At 45.2% G+C, this 20,442-nt stretch overlaps 1 protein-coding gene across 3 annotated transcripts in view; it reads right to left on the bottom strand.

The window, feature by feature from the left end:
• TMEM268 (transmembrane protein 268) overlaps window positions 1-17,251 on the bottom strand; it is a 50,794-nt gene extending 33,543 nt beyond the window's left edge. Inside the window, exons 1-9 of one of the 3 annotated variants that reach the window (XM_058159715.1) lie at window positions 17,163-17,251; window positions 16,520-16,718; window positions 15,705-15,901; window positions 11,551-11,660; window positions 10,383-10,490; window positions 9,276-9,425; window positions 4,923-5,033; window positions 3,508-3,588; window positions 1,641-1,829 (exon numbers count right to left, since the gene is read on the bottom strand). In XM_058159715.1, the coding sequence (XP_058015698.1) occupies window positions 1,641-1,829; window positions 3,508-3,588; window positions 4,923-5,033; window positions 9,276-9,425; window positions 10,383-10,490; window positions 11,551-11,660; window positions 15,705-15,837 (882 nt within the window). In that variant the 5' untranslated portion in view covers window positions 15,838-15,901; window positions 16,520-16,718; window positions 17,163-17,251. Of the gene's footprint in view, window positions 1-1,640; window positions 1,830-3,507; window positions 3,589-4,922; window positions 5,034-9,275; window positions 9,426-10,382; window positions 10,491-11,550; window positions 11,661-15,704; window positions 16,115-16,519; window positions 16,719-17,162 lie in introns of those variants that run through there. The other 2 variants (XM_058159718.1, XM_058159717.1) reach the window with 2 other exon arrangements.
• Window positions 17,252-20,442: the final 3,191 nt, after the last annotated feature.

Genomic DNA, 20,442 nt, shown 5'->3' with positions numbered 1-20,442 from the left:
TTAGGAAGGATTTGCTACTAGAATAGCAGTTACGGTATAAAGAGGAAAAGTGAAAAACGTAGAAAAAAATGAGATATACAAAAATTATCACCGTAGAAAAAGCGAGATGTACAAAAATGATTCCCCCATGTCAGTTAATGCTTAGTTGGGTAACCTTAAGCATGAATTACAGCCTTACAACATTTTCCCATGGAGCGAACCGAGTCTTTTAGTTCTGCAGTCTGTTATCATGTGAGACCAAGATTGAAGGATGGCTTCTATTAACTGGGTTTTATTGCTGGGTCGTTTCTGACAAATAAGTTTCTTTAGTCGGCTGCATCGATTTTCAATTGGGTGAAGGTCTGGGCTATTCCCAAGCCATTCCAGCAGTGGAATAGGATTATCTTGAAACTCACCCTAAAAAGTGGTGTTATTAACCATCAAACCTCAAAAATACACTTTTCCCAAAAGGTTTCCAATAATTTTGGCCAGTGCTATACAGGTAGTCCTCGACTTACAACAGGGACTTAGGAACGTTTTTCACACTTACAACCGTTGCAGTCACGTGATCAGCATTCAGATGCACGGCAACCGGCTCCTATTAACGATGGTCGCAGTGTCCCTGGGGGAGGGGGGGTGTCACGTGATCCACTTTGGCGACCTTCTGACCCGCAAAGTCAATGGGGAAGCCAGATTCACTTAATAACCATGTGTTGTGCCTCGCCCGCCCTCCTCTCCTCAGCCGGACCCCTCCCATCTCCTGCTATCTGAGCCAGAGACTGATAGTGAAGAAGAATGGCCTGGCATGCCTCCAGCCCCCAGCCCTGGCACCATGCCCGGACAGACTGAGCAAACAAACCTCCCTCCGTGTGTGAGCACGAAGTCAGCTGCGTGCTAGAATTGCGGCAGCAGATCAGGAGGACAGAAAGTCACAGTGGACGGATCCCCGCTTCCGGAGAATGGAGAGGCGACGTCAGCAAAAGGAAGGGAGGGGCAGGCCTGGATAAGTGCTGAGTCATGGAGCCACACCCCATGGCCTATATAAAGGATCTGCTTTTTGGCATTCCTTGAGTCAGGCAAAGTCTCATCTGGTTGCTGAAGTCACACCTTGGATTCCTGCCTGCCCTGAGAACTCTGACAGGAATTTGACAAAGCTGCAGAGGCTTCGTGGCCACGCTGGATACAGACTTCCCAGACCCGGCCGTCAGAGGAGGAGTGGGACACGACACCATGTGACTAAACAACAGTGGCGAGAAAAGTTGTAAAATGGGACGTAACTCACTTAACCACAGAAATGTGGGGCTCAGTTAAGGACTACTGGTGGAGCCGGTGGAACGGCTTGCCTCTAGAAGTTGCGGGTGCTCCATCACTGGATGTTTTTAAGAAGAGACTGGGCAACCATTTGTCTTGAATGGTATGGGGTTTCTTGCTTGAGCAGGGGTCTCCAGCCTTGGTCTCTTTAAGACTTATGGACTTCAAAGCAAAGCTGGCTGAGGAACTCTGGGAGTTGAAGTCCACAAGTCTTAAAGGGACCGAGGTTGGAGACCCCTGGACTAGAAGACCTCCGAGGTCCTTTCCAGCTCGATTCTGATTCTGATAACAATCATTTTGCTGGCTTTCCAAGCCAAGGAAGGAAGGGAAGAAAAAGAAAGAATTCCTACCTCTGGTGTTCCATCCGGGACGAGAGGGAGGAATTCTCGGCGGGCCATGAAATTCTTGCCGCCCCTCTTCTTTGTCTCTGGCAACAGTGAAGTTTCTTCCAGAGAATCGTTCAGTTGGTTTTCCCAAGTTGGCAGGATAGCTATCTCGACGACAAGGCCCACGTCTTCCAGACTGCGCTTCAGAGCCGACTGGCAACGAAGACCGTGATTTTATATTAAAGAAAAGCAATACGAGAGGCGGCAAATCCAAAACAAGGGGATCTCAAATCTGGAAAAAAAAAATCTCTTTTCAGATTTGGTTTCCTCTTCTGTGTCTGAAGCAGTCTTGAATCCTGGCAGCTGCCTGGACTCATCCCTGCTGTTTTCTTGGAGAATTTTGGTGTTATGCTATGACCAGGGATGGGCTGCTTAAATTCAACCAGAGAAACGTTTAAGGCAAATATGGAGGGATAGACTGCTGGGGGTTCGCAGGGGTTCGGGGCAGTGGTGAAATCCAATTTTTTTTAACTATCTGTTCTGTGGATGTGGCTTGGTGGGCATCGTGTGGCTTGGTGGGCGTGGCAGGGGAAGGATACTGCAAAATCTCCATTCCCACCCCACTCCTGGGAGAAAGATATTGCAAAATCTCCATTCCCTCCCCACTCTGGGGCCAGCCAGAGGTGGTATTTGCCGGTTCTCCAAACTGCTCCAAATTTCCGCTACCGGTTCTCCAGAACCTGTCAGAACCCGGTGGATTTCACCCCTGGTTCGGGAGAACCTCTAGCTAAGATTCTGTGCAAGTTCAAAGAAATCCCAAATCCCACTCTTGGCTGGCCCTACCCCACCTCACCCACCTCACCCCACCCCTCCCAGGAGTCCCCACGTGGCCTGTTTTGGATGCAGGTAAGTGCAGGGCCAACCTAGCAGTTTCGAAAGCATGTAAAAATGCAAGTAGAAAAAATAGGGACCACCTTTCCGTTCCGTGCGCCTTTGGCGTTGAGTCATGCCGGCCACAAGACCACGGAGACATCTTCGGACAGCGCTGGCTCTTCGGCTTTGAAACGGAGATGAGCACTGCCCCCTAGAGTCAGCAACGACTAGCACGTATGTGCGAGGGGAACCTTTACCTTTACCTAAATGCAGGGCACATGCGGTGGCTCAGGCCAGAACGAAACACGGGGCTACCGGAAGTTCAGGAAGGCCTGTTTCCGGCCTCCAGAGGGCCTCCAGAGCTTGGGTAGGCCATTTTCGCCCTCCCGGAGGCTTGAGGAAAGCCTCTGGAGCCTGGGGAGGGCAAAAACTCCCCCCCGGTTAAGCAGGAGGCTGGCTAGGCCATGCCCACCATGGCCACGCCCACTCAGCAACCAGACAGAGACCCCTAGCTAAAAATTTTGAAGCCCACCCCTGGCTATGACCAGAAGGGACTGGCCCAAGTTCACCCACCTGGCTAGGATGAGATTAGAACTCACATTTTCTAGCCTGGTACCTTTAACTACTCTCTGGGCACAATGTGAATGTGGTTCCCGCACAAAACTCCTCATTGGCGATAGGAAGGGCATCTGGCCATTAAACGCTCTGCTAGCTTCATTCAGTTGCCCAGACTCCACCCCGCAAGAGATTATCATTGGGTTGTTAAAAGATGATGACGAATGGGAATTTCCCACGCTGACTGAAGCGTGGGAAATCTCATTTTCCTTTTTTGAACTTTCTGGAAGTTCCAGAGTATAGGAAGGAGAGTTAGCATTTTCATCTGTTGCAGCAAGGGATCCAAATGTGATTTATTTCTCTGACAACCCAATCAACTGGACAGGAATCCATTTCGGGCGTCCTCTTTTTTTCGACCCCGCATTTAAGAGGCTTAAAGAGAAGAAGTAGCCAAACAACTTACCTCCTGGTTTGTCTCCAGTGTGGCCAGAGAGTCCGTCAAAGACCGAAGGCAGGGGGCAACATCGAAATGAACAAACCACAACTGAAGGAGGGGAGAAAAGAGGGAGATAAATAAGGAAGCGCCTGGGAAAAACAGTCTCTTCAGTGGTCAGAACCTCCCTGCAATTACTTGCAGATAAGTAACAGATTTCACAAATGTAATGCTGTATCATTTGTGTAAAGAACTGACTCATGTCCAGAAGTTCATGTCTGCATACAACCCTCCAAGGTCTGATATCTTATCTTTAGAAGTTGGAATTCTTGTTGCAAAATTATAATGTTTCATGGGACAGATAATGTGGAATGGAATGGAATGGAATGGAATGGAGTATAGAGTAGAGTAGAGTAGAGTAGAGTAGAGTAGAGTAGAGTAGAGTAGAGTAGAGTAGAATAGAATAGAATTAGAATAGAATAGAATAGAATTGGAATTGGAATTGGAATTGGAATTGGAATTGGAATTGGAATTGGAATAAGAAATAGAATAGAATAGAATAGAATAGAACCGAAGAAAGGAATGGAGTGGAGTGGAATGGAATAAAATGGAATAGAATAGAAAATAGAGTAGAGTAGAATAGAGTAGAACAGAACAGAACAGAACAGAACAGAACAGAAGAAAGGAGTGGAGTGGAGTGGAATAAAATAGAAAATAGAGTAGAGTAGAGTAGAAAAGAGAATAGAATAGAATAGAATAGAATAGAATAGCATAGAATAGAATAGAATAGAATAGAATAGAATAGAATAGAATAGAATAGAATAGTTGGAAGGGACCTTGGAGGTCTTCTAGTCCAACCCCCTGCTTAGGCAGGAAACCCTACCACCACATCAACAAATAGTTATCCAACATCTTCTTAAAAACTTCCAGGGTTGGAGCATTTACAACTTCTGCAGGCAAGTTGTTCCACTGATTAATTGTTCTCACTGTCAGGAAATTTCTCCTTAGTTCTAAGTTGCTTCTCTCCTTGATGAGTTTCCACCCATTGCTTCTTGTCCTGCCTTCAGGTGCTTTGGAGAATAGCTTGACTCCCTCTTCTTTGGGGCAGCCCCTGAGATATTGGAAGACTGCTATCCTGTCTCCCCTGGTCCTTCTTTTCATCAGACTAGACATACCCAGTTCCTCCACCCATTCTTCCTATGTTTTATCCTCCAGTCCCCTAATCATCTTTGTTTCTCTTCTCTGCTTGAGCAGGGGTTGGACTAGAAGACCTCCAGGGACCCTTCCAACTCTGTTATTCTATAATCCCAGTTCAATTAATCATTGGAACGACTTGCCTTCAGAGGTTATGGGTGCTCCACACTGGAGGTTGTTAAGAAGAGATTGGACAACCATTGGTCTGATCGACTCTTCTGTTAGCAAATTCTCCTTTCGGAAAAACATACCTGTGGGACAGCACAGTTTTTGTCCGGAATATTTGTCATCCCTACTATGAATCCAAGTTTCATGAAGGCTTCATTGGCAGCCATTAGCCTCATATCTGTATTGACGTTCATCTGGTTAAAGAGAAGGAAAAGGAAGAAGATGAGAAGAACTGAGCTGTGGCTACAAAAAGCAGGATTTTAAGAGCTGGAAGACACTTGAAGGACATCCGTCTTTGGGGTGCGTGAACATGACTGCAACCCGCTGACCAGATGGCCATTCAGTTTCTACTTCAAAACAACCCATTTATTTCTAAATCGTGACTTTGGAAATCGTGTACAGTTGTGGTCGAGTGACGACCACAACTCGAGGGCCTCTGGTGGCTCAGACTGCTAAGGCAGTCTGTTATTAACACAGCTGCTTGCAATTACTGCAGGTTCAAGCCCCACCAGGCCCAAGGTTGACTCAGCCTTCCATCCTTTATAAGGTAGGTAAAATGAGGACCAGATTGTTGGGGGCAATAAAAGTTGACTTTGTATATAATATACAAATGGATGAACTATTGCTTGACATAGTGTAAGCCGCCCTGAGTCTTCGGAGAAGGGCGGGATATAAATGCAAATTAAAAAAAAACAAAACCTGAGCCCAAAATTTGTGGGGCTCAGCAAGTTCAATGAATTTCGCCCCATGCTACCAACTTTCTTGCCATCGTTGTTAAGTGAATCGCCGCGGTTCGTTAAGTTGTCGGCTCCCCCACTGACTTTCCTCGGCAAAAGGTCGTAAAAGGCGATCGCATGACCCCAGGGACACTGCAGTCGTCACAACGACGAGTCTTTTGATCCCTTGGCCATGGGAATTCTGCAATGGTCGTTAAGTGTGAAAAATGGTCATAAGTCACTTTTCTCAACGTCGTTGGAATGGTCACTAAATAGACTGTTGCAGTGGTGGAATTCAATTTTTTTTTACTACCGGTTCTGTTGGTGTGGCTTGGTGGGCGTGGTGGGGCTTGGTGGGCATGGTGGGGCATGGTGGGCATGGCTTGGTGGGTGGCGCAGGGGAAGGATACTGCAAAATCTCCATTCCCACCCCACTCCAGCCTCTGGTGGCTCAGCAGACTAAGTCTTTCTGTTATTAACACAGCTGCTTGCAATTACTGCAAGTTCAAGTCCCACAGGCCCAAGGTTGACTCAGCCTTCCATCCTTTATAAGGTAGGTAAAATGAGGACCCAGATTGTTGGGGGAAATAAGTTGACTTTGTATATAATATACAAATGGATGAAGACTATTGCTTCACATAGTGTAAGCCGCCCTGAGTCTTCGGAGAAGGGCGGGATATAAATGCAAATTTTTAAAAAAAAGGATACTGCAAAATCTCCATTCTCACCCCACTCCAGGGGAAGGATATTGCAAAATCTCCATTCTCACCTGACTCCTGGGGGAAGGATACTGAAAAATCCCCATTCCCACCCTATTCTGGTGCCAGCCCGAGGTGGTATTTGCCAGTTGTCCGAACAGCTCAAAGTTTCTGCTACCGGTTCTCCAGAACCTGTCAGAACCCGCTGGATTTCACCCCTGGACCATTGTAAGTTGAGCTTTGATCCAATGACTTCACACTGATTTTGGTCTTTGGCCGTAATAAAAACTCTAATCTGCTGTGAAGTTTACACACCTGGATTGAACCCAACCTGACAAGCCCCCTCCAGGCCAACCTCTTTGCCAAGACAGAAAATAAATAATGGATCCGGGCGTGGTGACAGCACAATTACCGAGTCAGCTCCAGGGGCTTATGTAAAAGTCGCTCTTTAATTTTTCATTAGGCAGAAGGGAAAATTGTCAAAAAACACAGGGAGCCATCCGATGACCTCAAGTTAATTACATTTAATTTGACGTAGGTTTCGACGACAGCCCAGCGGAATCAAGAGTACATCTGCAGGCAACTAATTAATGCCTCTAAATTTGGTCTCCAGAAATTTTAGGAAAAAGGAATCGGGGGTCCTGTAAAAACCAGGAGTTGGAAATCAGGTGTGTTTTGGGGCTTCACCAAATGGGCCAATCCTGATTCGGCACTTTGGGGTAAGTGTAACTACCTTGGACTCACGTTTGTGGGAGCTGACATAAATAAACAAATAAACACCCTAACGAAAGAACAAAAGCAACCCGAAAGAAACCAATAAAAGAGACTATTGATAGCTCAAGGTTGGGCTGTAAGAACCTTGGTGCCCTCTGAACCTGGGGGTTTTCTTGAAGACATTTCATTACCAAACTAGGTAACATCATCAGTGCTAGAAGGCAGTTGGGTTTGCAGATCGGAAAAGGAGGAGGAAGAGGAAGAGGAAGAAGAGGAAGAGGAAGAAGAGGAAGAAGAGGAGGACTATAGGGTCCTTGAGCTCTCTGAGGTTGGTGGTTTTCTTGAAGATGTTTCATTACCTAACTAGGGAACATCATCAGTGCTAGAAGGGAATAGGCTTTCAGGGGGAGGAGGGGAAGGAGGAGAAGGGGGAGGAAGGGAAGGAGGAAGAGGGGAAGGAGGAGTGGGGAGGAAGAAGAGGAGGACTATAGGGTCCTTGAGTTCTCTGAGGTCGGTGGTTTTCTTGAAGATGTTTCATTACCCAACTAGAGAACATCAACAGTGGCAGATTTAAGCTTAATGTTAACCTCTCCAATCTTGATTGCAGAAAATACGACTTCAGTAACAGAGTTGTTAATACTTGGACTACCAGACTCTGTGGTCTCTTCCCAAAATCCCCAAAGCTTCAACCAAAAACTGTCTACTGTTGACCTCACCCCATTCCTTAGAGGTCTGTAAGGGGCGTGCATAAGAGCACAAGCGTGCCTACTGTTCCTGTCCTACTGTTTCCTTTCGTTATATCCAATTAATATAGTTATTACATACTCATGCTTATATATATGCTTATATATTGTTTAGTCATTTCATGCTTATGCTTATATATACTGTGTGACAAAATAAATAAATAAAATAAAATAAAATAAATAAAAGTAGAAGGGAATAAGCTTTCGGGGGGAGGAGGGGAAGAAGGAGCAGGGGGAGGAGGGGAGGGGGAGGAAGAAGAGGAGGACTATAGGGTCCTTGAGCTCTCCGAGGTTGGTGGTTTTCTTGAAGATGTTTCATTACCCAACTAGGGAACATCATCGTTGCTCCAATACACTGTACGCTGATGAAGTTCCCTAATTTGGTAATGAAATATTACCAAGGACCCCACAGTCCAAGAAATAGTGATTCCAACTCCAGGGAAATATATATATATATTCCCATGCCTTTAAGAGTTCTCCCGATAGAGCAGGCCAAGAGAGTTGCAATCACAAGACATACAGGAGAAATTAAAACCCCAAAACATGATTCAGGCATGACTGCTACAACAGCAGGATCAATGCGGTATCCTAAAATGTACTGATATCATCTTTGGAGATTAAAGAAAGCATTGTCTTATGCATTCCAACCACGGGATTCCTGCCAAACCCTCTTTGTCACTTGATAGATCTTGATTCTTTCCATCTGTTGCTCACCAAAAGCAGGGAACCACCCAGAATAGCATGGAAGAAGAAGAAGAAGAAGAAGAAGAAGAAGAAGAAGAAGAAGAAGAAGAAGAAGAAGAAGAAGAAGAAGAAGAAGAAGAAGAAGAAGAAGAAGAAGAAGAAGAAGAAGAAGAAGAAGAAGAAGAAGAAGATATATGCACAAGAAATATCCATCCCTTAGGAAATGGCAAGTGGTGCAGTGGCTTAGAGGTGGCGCTCTCGCCTCACAATCAGGAGGCTGTGAGTTTGATCCTAGATAGTGGCAGATATTTCTCTCACTGGGCACACTGAGAACATATCTACTGAACGAAACTCCGCCCTGGCGACAGGAAGGGCATCCGGCCAGTAAACACTCAGCTCCATTCAGTTGCCCAAGACTCCACCCTGATGCAAGGGATTAAAGGTAGAGTTAAAAGTTCCCCTCGCACATATGTGCTACTCGTTGCCGACTCTAGGGGGCGGTGCTCATCTCCGTTTCAAAGCCGAAGAGCCAGCGCTGTCCGAAGACGTCTCCGTGGTCATGTGGCTGGCATGACTCAACGCCAAAGGCGCACGGAATGCTGTTCCCTTCCCACCAAAGGTGGTCCCTGTTTTTTCTACTTGCATTTTTTACTTGCTTTCAAACTGCTAGGTTGGCAGAAGCTGGGCAAGTCACGGGAGCTCACCCCGTTACACGGCAGCACTAGGGATTCGAACCGCTGAACTGCCGACCTTTTGATCGGCAAGCTCAGCGTCTTAGTCACTGAGCCACCACGTCCCATTTGCAAGGGATTACAGGGTCATTAAATGCCAAAAAAAAAAAAATGGAAATGGCAACTGGATACAATCTAGTCCTGTCTTACCTTTCTTTGATAGCGATGAATTATGACTAGGATGGCCACAGCAGCCACCAAGGCAATAAGGGTAACCAAAACACTGACTTTCCAAGACCGTCCAACCGAAAAAATTTGCAGGACGGAATAAAGGTTGATCCAAAGAGTCACGTAGACAATCTGAAAAGGAGAGAGATTAAGTCAGCAGCTCTTTTCTCAGAAATAATAACAACAGGGGAATAAAAACGCCAAATCTGGTCTCCATATTTGGCTGACTGTGCAACCAATGATAATAATAGTTATTTACTTACTTGCTTCTTAATTTATTAAATGTAGCGACCTCCCATCTCAGAGATGGCACCAACGTGGCTAGTTCAGGCATTAAGAGCAATTAAGAGCAATATTTATTCTTGAAAAGATTAATCTTTTATACTGCATTTTATTCAATGTGTAAGCCATCTAAGAGTATAGAGTCACCACTGGCGAGGTGAATGGCATACGAGGTTGAGATAGATAGATAGATAGATAGATAGATAGATAGATAGATAGATAGATAGATAGATAGATAGATAGATAGATAGATAGATATACAGACTAAGATATAGTTAGAGATAAAATACTATAGACAGATGATAGAAAGAGATGAGAGAGTGAGAGTGAGAGTGAGAGAGAGATGAGATGATATACTAGAGAGACAGAGAAAAAAGATAATAGAGATATAGATAGCTAGATAGCTAGATAGCTAGCTAGCTAGCTAGCTAGATAGCTAGATAGATAGATTTAGCCCACGTTAGACCACAATAGAAAGTGAATACTAGAGATACTAGAGAGAGAAAGATGATAGATAGATAGATAGATAGATAGATAGATAGATAGATAGATAGATAGATAGATAGATAGATAGATAGATTGATTGATTTAGCCCACATTAGCCCACAATCTTGATCACGAGGATACTGCAATGATCATAAGTGTGAACAACGATCATAAGTCGTTTTTTCAGTAATGTTGTAACTTCAATCGGTTACCAAATGGACTGTTGGACGTTCAGGTATACTACCTGTTATAGCCCTTTGTCACCAACAGAGCACTGCATGCCCCAAATGCTTTCCCCATAGTTCTTTATGAGGTTCTTACTGCAGCAATGGCCATCCTTATTCCTCTGGAGTTGTATGATAGGTACGTTCTCATTTCTGGCTCCAGCACAGCTCGTTGTATCAAAGTTTCCCACTGGTCTTCTGTCACCTGTTTGGATAATTGCACACCATCAGACACATGTCTAGAATCGGAGGAGGAGTTTTGGGCTAAACATCATGGGAAATGTACTTCGAATAAGAGCTGGTGAATAAAAGAATGGAATGGAATGGAATGGAATATGGAATATGGAATAGAGAAGAGAAGATAATGCAGAATGGAAGAAGAAATAGAAATAGAAATAATAGAAATAGAGTAGAGTAGAGCAGAGCAGAGCAGAGCAAAGCAGAGCAGAGCAGAGTAGAGTAGAGTAGAGTAGAATAGAAAATGTAGAAAATAGAATAGAATGGAATGGAATGGATGGAATGGAATGGAATGGAATGGAATGGAATATGGAATATGGAATATGGAATATAGGAGAGGAGAGAAGAGAAGGGAAGGGAAGGGAAAGGAAGGGAAGGGAAGAGAATAAAATAGAATAATATTGGAATGAAGAATAGAATAGAATAGAATAGAATAGAATAGAATAGAATAGAATAGAATAGAATAGAATAGAATAGAATAGAATAGAATAGAATAGAATGAGTCTTGTAGTCCAACCCCCTGCTTAGGCAGATAACAGAAAGTCTCAGCTGAGACTCTTTCCTTCTTTACCTTCCCTGGAGGCATTTAAACATTATCCATCAGCGAATCTGTCACTATAGGACAGGGGTGGGCAACTACGACCCCTTTAGGACTTGTGGACTTGCCAGAATGGCTGGCTGGTTTGGGAATTCTGAGAGCTGAAGTCCTGAAAGGGCCGTTGTTCCCCAGTGTCCCCCACGCTGGCTCAGGGATTGTGGGAGTTGAAGTCCATGAGTCATCAAAGGGCCATCGTTCCCCACTCCAGTGTGTTGACTCCCGCGGACACTTCCCCAGCGATCTATCTCTCCAAATGTCAGCTTGGAGGAAGAACGAACCAGTTCCAGGCACGTCTCATATCACAAAAAAGCCCACGTATGTCCATGCACGCAGGAGATTAAAAAAAAAAATATGTGGTGTTGCGTGTAATGGGAATCTGTTCAAAGCTCTGATTTTGTGTTGCAGGTTGCAACAAGGTTGAAAACCTCACCTCTATTCCCGAAGTTTTCAGTTTCTCTTCCCAAGAATTCATGACGATGGGAGTTGACCCACGGGGCTTGTGAGCTGTCAGCACCACAAGAACCTGTCCATTTGGAATGTCTGCAATGCAACAGTTGGGTACATTAACGTTGGCAGGTTAAACCACAGTCAATCAATTGCACAACGCACAGTATGTCATCCATCATAATTTACAAATGTGTCTGCGGAGATCCTCAGTCAATTGGACTTTCTCTGTTTTTCCTTGAGGACGTGTCACTTCTTATCCAAGAAGCTTCTTCGGTGCTGACTGAATCAGGGGTTGAAATTCAGCCGGTTCTATCCGGATCGCGTGATCCGGTAGGGCCGACGGCCGCAAAGCCCCGCCCACCCGCAAGGACATTATGACATCCCTTTTTTTGCAATGATCTTTAGCCTCTGTGCATGCGCAGAAGGCTTTGCGCATGGGAGGACGACAGCGCAGGTGAGCGAAGCAAGTGTGTGCATGGCGCGCGCACATTTGCAAATTGGTAGGGAAAGTAAAGGGTAAAGGTAAAGGTTGGCAGTTGAGCGGTTCGAATCCCTAGTGCCGCATAATGGGATGAGCTCCCGTGACTTGCCCCAGCTTCTGCCAACCTAGCAGTTCGAAAGCAGGTAAAAAATGCAAGTAGAAAAACAGGGACCACCTTTGGTGGGAAGGGAACAGCATTCCGTGTGCCTTTGGCGTTGAGTCATGCTGGCCACATGACCATAGAGATGTCTTTGGAAAGCGCTGGCTCTTCGGCTTTGAAACGGAGATGAGCACCGCCCCCTAGAGTCGGAAACAACTAGCACATATGTGCGAAGGGAACCTTTACCTTTACCTTAGGGAAGGTAAGTGAATTTCACCCCTGGACTGAATCCTTCCATTCTCCACCATTCAGTCAAAAATGAAGAAGCTTCTTGGATGAGAAGCGAAGCATCTTCAAGAAAAAACAAGGAGAGTCCAGTTGCCCCTTTGGGACCCAAGCACCCCACATTTTGGCTCGGTGCAATAGGTTACTCAAGGTCATTCTGGCTTATCGAGTAAGCCAGGGCTTAGTGAGACAGGCAACCCCTGCCAATGCAGCTATTTTCTGTCTGCCAAATAGAAGCTTAATCTGAAATGTCTTCACAGCACTGGCATTCCAAATTACCTACTTTTGTGTCTTGTGCGATTGTCAATTTCCATTAAGATTCAGATTTCCAGATGGATTTTCAGCACGACAGATTTAGGCGAGCGGTGGGGGGAAAAGAGTTAATGGGTAAAATTTGGAAGGCAGAACATCCCCATATTCGGCTTGGCGTTGTTCATCCAGTGTTGCTTTTTGGGAAACATGGCTAATGCTGCAGAGAAGAAATCGTGCACTGTGCACAACCGTGAATCTCCAGGAAATGTTTGGAAGAATATTTTAACTGCTTTGGGGAAATGACAAGCAAGATCGAAGATGTATTTGCTAATATATGTTTAAGATGAGCACAACCGAAGCACACACACAAAAAAAGGATGATTGTTGTGTCTGCGCCCCCCGAGCCGGGCCCCCTGCCAGAAAGTGACTTGGAAAGTGAGGGGGAAGGGCCATCAGGATTTACCTCTGGAGCACCGGCTTCCCTGGCTCAGCTCCAGGAGCCAGAGGCAGGCCAGGTGGAAGAGATAACAAGGCCTCCGTCCCCTGACTCTTTCCAGGCCCCGGCCACGCCTTCAGACCCAGCTGATGGCAATCAGGCCTGGCTGGACCCTAGGTTTCGTAGGCAGGAGAGGCGGGAACAACAGAAGCAGGGGTGGGGCAGGCCTAGGAAATGCTGAGTCATGAAGCCACACCCCACAGGATATAAAGGCAGCAAGAGCTGCTGTGCCTCTTCGTAGCAGGCAAATCAACTGATTAACTAAGAGCTGAAGTTTGTTCCTGGGTGACTCATCGGTGTCGAGGGAGATAACAGACACACTTGGCATACGCTCACTATTTTGCTGCCAGAGCTGAGAGTGCCGGCTAATTAAGCCATCGCTCGGACGGAGGCGAAGGGGGGACAGAACCAGTGGTGGGATTCAAGTAATTTAACAACCGGTTCTCTGCCCTAATGATTTCTTCCAACAACCAGTTCACCAAACTGCTCAGAAAGTTAACAACCGGTTCTCCCGAAGTGGTGCAAACTGGCTGAATCCCACCACTGGACAGAACAATGATTTTGTTCAAAGGCACAATACATTTCATGGATTTTCGACAAAGCTTCCTTTTGAAAGAGATAGATTAAAACGATCTCTATCCCGGAACAATGTGACATAATTGCATATCGTTTTTAATACCGTTTAGCGATGCCACAAGCTGAACTTGAAATCTTTTCCACATAAAGGAAATTTTTTAAGCCCTTGTTCTAAGTGAATGAAATTTCTGGTCTTTTGTGGCTGACTGAACAAAAAACCTCAGAAGTAGCTTATTTCAAATGTAATCCTTCGTAGATTTAATCCTGTCCACAATTGAGCTCAAAAATGTATTTTGCTAAGTGAGATGTTTGTTAAATGAATTTGCCCCGTTTTTTACGACATTTTTTGCCCCTGTCGTTAAGTGAATCACTGCAGTTGTTAAGTTAGTAACATGGTTGTTAAGTGAATCCGGCTACCCTGTTGACTTTGCTTGTCAGGTCGTAAAAGGACCCAGGGACATAAATATGAACCAGTTGCCAAGCATCCAAATTTTGATCACAGGACGATGGCGATACAGCAATGGTCGTAAGTGCGAAAAACGGTCGTGAGTCACTTTTTTCAGTGCTGTTATAACTTCAAACGGTCACTATATGAACACAATCAGATTTGGGCCATACGTTGCATGATATTGACAAGTGGTGCGGTGGCCTAGAGGTGGAGCTCTCGCCTCACAATCAGGAGGCTGTGATTTCGATCCTAGGTAGAGGCAGATATTTCTCTCACTGGGCACACTGATATATGTGTGTGTGTGTGTGTGTGTGTGTGTGTGTGTGTGTAGGTCTTTGGTTATTCGGGTTTTCTCCCACGTAAAATTAGAAGTGTCTTGGCGATGTTTCGACGAAGTCTCCTTCGTCATCTTCAGGCTTCAGCTTCGTGCTTCTAGGAGCTGAATTCTTCGTGCTTCAAGCTGAAGCTTGAAGATGACGAATGAGACTTTGTCGAAACCAAAGACGCCAAGACACTTCTAATTTTACGTGGGAGAAAACCCGAATAACCAAAGACCCACATACAAACACCCGCGAAAACCTCAGAAAGCAAATATATCAGAAAGGCTCCCAGAAGCACGAAGCTGAAGCCTGAAGATGACGAATGAGACTTCGTTGAAACGTCGCCAAGACACTTCCAATTTTACGCGGGAGAAAACCCGAATAACCAAAGACCTACATATATATATATCTGCTGAATATAACTCCGCATTGGCGACAAGAAGGGCATCCGGCCAGTAAACACTCAGCTCCATTCAGTGTCCCCGACGCCACTCCGCAAGGGATTATGGGGTCATTAAAAGAGGAGGAGGATTGCATGATATTGACATTGGCAGTTTGCTGAGATCCCAAAGAGATCACAAAAGCAGGAGAACACGGATCGATCACAAACCCGGTCAAATTGCATTTAAGAAAGCCACCAGACAGGATCGAATCACGATGATACCCCATATTTCCATCCTTCCTCTCAATTCAAGCTCATAGGATAGGATAATGATTTTCATTTAATGCTTTTGTTCACAAAAGCTGCCCTCCGTTCAAATAGAACAGCGATGGCAAACCTATTGCACGTGTGCCAGAGATGGCATGCAGCGCCCTCTCTAATGGCTCGCGAGCCGTTGCCCCAGTTCAGCTCTGCTGCACACTTGCCAGCTAGTCTTTGGGTTTCTGCTGTGCATGCGTGGGGGGGGCGTGGGGGCGTGTGCATGCAGGGGCGGGGCACCTGCGCATGCGGCAGTGGGCTCGCGCGCATGTGTGGGAAAGGGCGGATGCGCGGGGTCCGCGCCCGCATTGCATTTTGGGGAGTTCGTGCGCACACTTTGGCCACTCGATCTGGAAAAGCTTAGCCATCACTGAAATAGAAGATTAAATTAAATGATTTTTAACAAGCCCAAACCAAGTCAATGTTGTTATGGCTACTACCCTGTTTTCCGCCAACGGTGTCGAATGACTGGTTTTTACCGTTTCTCCAGAAATCCGTGTCCTCCTTTCCTTTATCCCAACAATAAGCGATGCTAAAGGGTAGTCCTTCTTCTTCTTCTCCTCCTCCTCCTTCTTCTTCACCGCCTTTGATTTGGTTTCCACCACAAATCATGACTGTGCAATTCACTTAATAAGAACTTCAGCTGTCGATGTCTGGTCTTCCTTGAAGATCCTCGCTGTTTTCAGGACGAGACAAACAAACAAATTTCATCAGCTCATTTCCTCCAGGTAGGTAGGGTCCAGGAGAAAGAGAGACAATTGCAGGTGAAGATCAGAAGGTCAGCAGGTAGCCCTCTGAAGTCCAGGCAAGCTTCATCCCTGGCTTTTTCTACCGTGCTCCGGTGCTTTCTCTAACTCGACTGAGACGTTGTCTGAAGCAATATCTAGGTTCTCACCAGGTACCTGGGCGGGGCTGCACACACCTGAGCTGAGCAAAACAGGTCCTACGAACCAACCCTGGAGAAATTCAAAGCTTTTCCACAGAACTGGGGGAGGTGCTAGAAGTTATTCCCAGCTCTGACAACTTGTATTTGCGTGAGTTTTTTCCAGGTGATCTCAAATCTATACGCACAAAGGTTAAATTATCAGAATTTTATTTTATTTTATTTTTTAAAAAAGAAGGGGCTATAAAGGGCTCTTCCTAGATTTTTTTTTTAATTTGCATTTATATCCTGCCCTTCTCCGAAGACTCAGGGCGGCTTACACTATGTTAGCAATAGTCTTCATCCTATTTGTATATTTATATACAAAGTCAACTTATTGCCCCCAACAATCTGGGTCCTCATTTTACCTACCTTATAAAGGATGGAAGGCTGAGTCAACTGGCTGCTGCCCTATTCTGAACTTCACAAATGGCCCATGAGGACATCTCCAAACTCCACAAAGACAGGAAAAAGACTGCTGCCCTCCACTGTTGCATCCCTGCAGGTATTACCACTTGAAATGACAATGGTTATTGATATCTTTCTGGTGTCACCGAAGCTCCAGGTTGACCTGTCCAACAAATGTGGATAAAATATGGATTCCCGTCATAATATATGGGATTGATTTGTTTTAAAAATGCAGGCAGCATCCATCAATAGCAATAGCAAGGAGGAAGGGGAAGGAAGGAAGGAAGCAATAGCAATAGCACTTAGACTTATATACCGCTTCACAGTGTTTTCCAGCCCTCTCTAAGCGATTTACCGAATCGCCCTTAACAATCTGGGCCCTCATTTTATCAACCTCAGACGGATGGAAGGCTGACTCAACCTTCCGCCGGTCTGGATCGAACTGCTGGCAGTGGGCAGAGTTAGCCTGCGATGCTGCATTCTAACCACTGCGTCACCACCATTAGCACTTAGACTTATATACCGCTTCACAGTGCTTTCCAGCCCCCTCTAAGCAGTTTACAGCGTCAGCGCCCCCCCAAACCATCTGGATCCTCATTTTACCCACCTCGGAAGGATGAAAGGCTGAGTCAGCCTTGAGCCTGGTGAGATCCGATCTGCCAAACTGCTGGCAGCCAGCAGGCAGCAGGAGTAGCCTGCAGGAAGGCACTCTAACCATCAAATGGGGGTGAATTGCATTGGTCATTGCTTTGCTTCAACCCGTCCTTAGGATTTCAGTACAGTTGCAAAACTCTTTGTTGTCCTATCAGTCACAATCAAGAACGTTTGCTTCTCGTGACTCCGGTTTTAAGATTACTCAGTTAATCAGATTGCGCAGGAAGGATTGGCCCACCCTTTCCCGCATTCGTTATCAGGCTGTCAAAAGATTTAAATCCATGGGTTTTTCCCAAAAAGATTTACGAATTCTGGAGTTTACACTTGTATACCAATCTGTACACCTTCCACCCAGTCCCGCGCCTAGGTGTTGTTGTTTTTTTTAATTTATTTCACACAGTCCAAAAGAAGGCTTGTAGAACATGTAAAGAGAAACTGACTCAGGAAGCCCATCGTAGGGGGAAAAAAGACATCGGTAAACTTGAGCAAAGTTTAGCAACTTAATGAGTCGGGGACGAAGAAGAAGAAAAAGAACTTACAAGCTAGTTGTGATTCTAGAGGCACTCCTTTAGAAATCTCCATTGCCTTTTCTAGCAGCACACAAAGTTATACTTGGCATGACTTCTTTCCATAGGAAAATGCTCCCCCTCCCTCACTCTCCCAACCACTCTCTCTCGCTCCCTCTTTCTCTCCCTCGCTTCTCCTCTTTCTCTCTCCCTCTCCACCACCCCCTTTCTCCCTCCCTTTCTCTCCCTCTCTCCTCCCTTTCTCTCTTCCTCCCTCTCTCTGTCACACACACTCTCTCTCTCACACACACAGAGATTGAGAGACAGAGAAATATATCTAGAGAGAATATTTGTGTGTGTGTGTGTGTGTGTGTGTTTTCTGAGGTTTTCGCGGGTGTTTATATGTAGGTCTTTGGTTATTTAGGTTTTCTCCCACGTAAAATTGGAAGTGTCTTGGTGACGTTTCGACGAAGTCCCATTCGTCATCTTCAGGCTTCAGCTTCGTGCTTCTGGCAGCAAATATATATATATATATATATATATATATAGAGAGAGAGAGAGAGAGAGAGAGAGAGACAGAGACAGAGACAGAGACAGAGACAGAGACAGAGAGGGAGAGAGAGAGGGAGAGGGAGAGGGAGAGAGAGAGAGAGAGAGAGAGAGGGAGAAAGGAAATATCAGGAGGAAGTGAACATACCAGCTTCAATGTCATTCATTAAAATCACTTCTGATCTGCAGATTGCAAGATTTTTCTTCTCGTTCTGCCTCTTTTTTTGTTGTTTTTTTGCTATTCTGTCAGTTGCAAAAGAATGCTTCAACGGTCGTATGTCTGGTTGGTTGGCTCTTTTTTTTTTTCCCCCCCTGCACAAATGCTACGGTGATGAAATCAGGCCGCAAATAAAGTTGATTCTCACAGCTGGAGACAAGACCCCCCCCACCACCACATCTGGCTACAGGCTGGCGGTGAGGACGTTCAGAGTAGCTGCTGTGCCCTTCATCGTCTTCGAAATTGCTTGCAAACAACGCCGCAAGACGTAACGGATAATCCGTGCCGAACACGACCTATGTCTAACTGGATGATGACGATCATCAAATTGCTATCCGGAGAAGTCCTTCAATCTTTATTGTCCTCCATTACTGTGATGTTTAATGTAGCAGAGAAGAGAAATCTCTCGTCTTAACTACACTAGATATATTTAAAAGAAATGAAACCAGCAGGGCATCCTGCCTACATACGCTTTCTCCTGGCTCTCTCTTGTCCATAAAACATTTTATTATCATGTTACAAAAGTGGCGTTTTTCGCCCTAAAATGACAAGACACAAACTGGCCCGCAGTAAGAAAAAAAAACACAGATTCAAATTAAGGAAAGAAAGGACCAGCATGGTCAACATTGACCATTTCCTTGAAGTCCACTTAGCTTCCTCTCAAAGTATCGACAAAACCCTGGTAGACCTCCGGACAATTTGAGCATTAGGAGACGTTTGGTGGAGACTATGGGTGAGAAGGTGGCATTGCTCTGATGTTTTCCCTTCCATTTTTTCCCCAAAACTTCTTGAATTCATGGGAAAACAGTACATTTTGAACATCACGGAAAACCCACGCGTGCAATTTTTTATATACAGAAAACCCCGCGAGTTGAACTTAGCGAGTATAATTTAATGTATAATTGCACTGCTGGTTTCCCGACTATGCTATTCTTGTTCATTTCCTTCAAACGTCGGTTAATAATTAAAATACAAGAGGAAACGAAGTGTGGAGATTTATTTTTTTTTAAAAAAATTGTAACCAACTCTGTGGGCCTGAAATACAGCTGGTGCTATTGAGCTGCTTCTTCTGTTGGCACAAGAAAACGCAGCTTAAATCCATTCAGGTATTTTCTCCCTTTTGGCAAACAGTGTGGGCAAGTCAGATAGCATCGGTCCAAAGAATAAAATTTAATAAGCACCTCGTTATCTTTTTCTCCTTGATGTATTTTTTTTTAAGCCTCCTATTCTTCTCTTTGCCTAATGACCACCTAATGAGAAGGAAGGACTCCCTGGAGAAGAGCCTAATGCTAGGAACGATGGAGGGCAAAAGAAGAAAGGGACGGCAGAGAAGGAGGTGGCTGGATGGAGTCACTGAAGCAGTCGGCATCAGCTTAAATGGACTCCAGAGGATGGTAGAGGACAGGAAGCCCTGGAGGAACGCTGTCCATTGGGTTGCGATGGGACCACGACTTCACAACCAAAAACAACTAATTCTTTTCTTCCTTAAACCACTCTGCTGAATCAGCTGCAACTGCAAAACTGCCAGATTTCATAAGCTGTTGGCCAAGGATGTCTTTATGCAGCTAGTAGTCGGTTCAGAGGATAATTCAGAGGATAATTAGAACTGCAGAAAAAATAATTGCTACCAACCTGCCTTCCATGGAGGACCTGTATACTGCATGAATCAAGAAGAGGGTCGTGAAAATATTTGCAGATCCCTCGCATCCTGGACATAAACTGTTTCAACTCCTACCCTCAAAACGACGCTATAGAGCACTGCACACCAGAACAACTAGACACAAGGACAGTTTTTCCCCGAAGGCCATCACTCTGCTAAACAAATAATTCCCTCAACACTGTCAGACTATTTACTGAATCTGCACTATTAATCGTTTCATAGTTCCCATCACCCATCTCTTTCCACTTATGACTGTATAACTTGTTGCTGGCAATCCTTATGATTTATATTGATATATTGA

Source organism: Ahaetulla prasina, chromosome 16 (genome assembly GCF_028640845.1).
Source record: "Ahaetulla prasina isolate Xishuangbanna chromosome 16, ASM2864084v1, whole genome shotgun sequence".
Lineage (NCBI taxonomy): Eukaryota > Metazoa > Chordata > Lepidosauria > Squamata > Colubridae > Ahaetulla > Ahaetulla prasina.
Note: the sequence above shows the minus strand (reverse complement) of the source record. Positions and strands in the feature narration are given on the sequence as shown.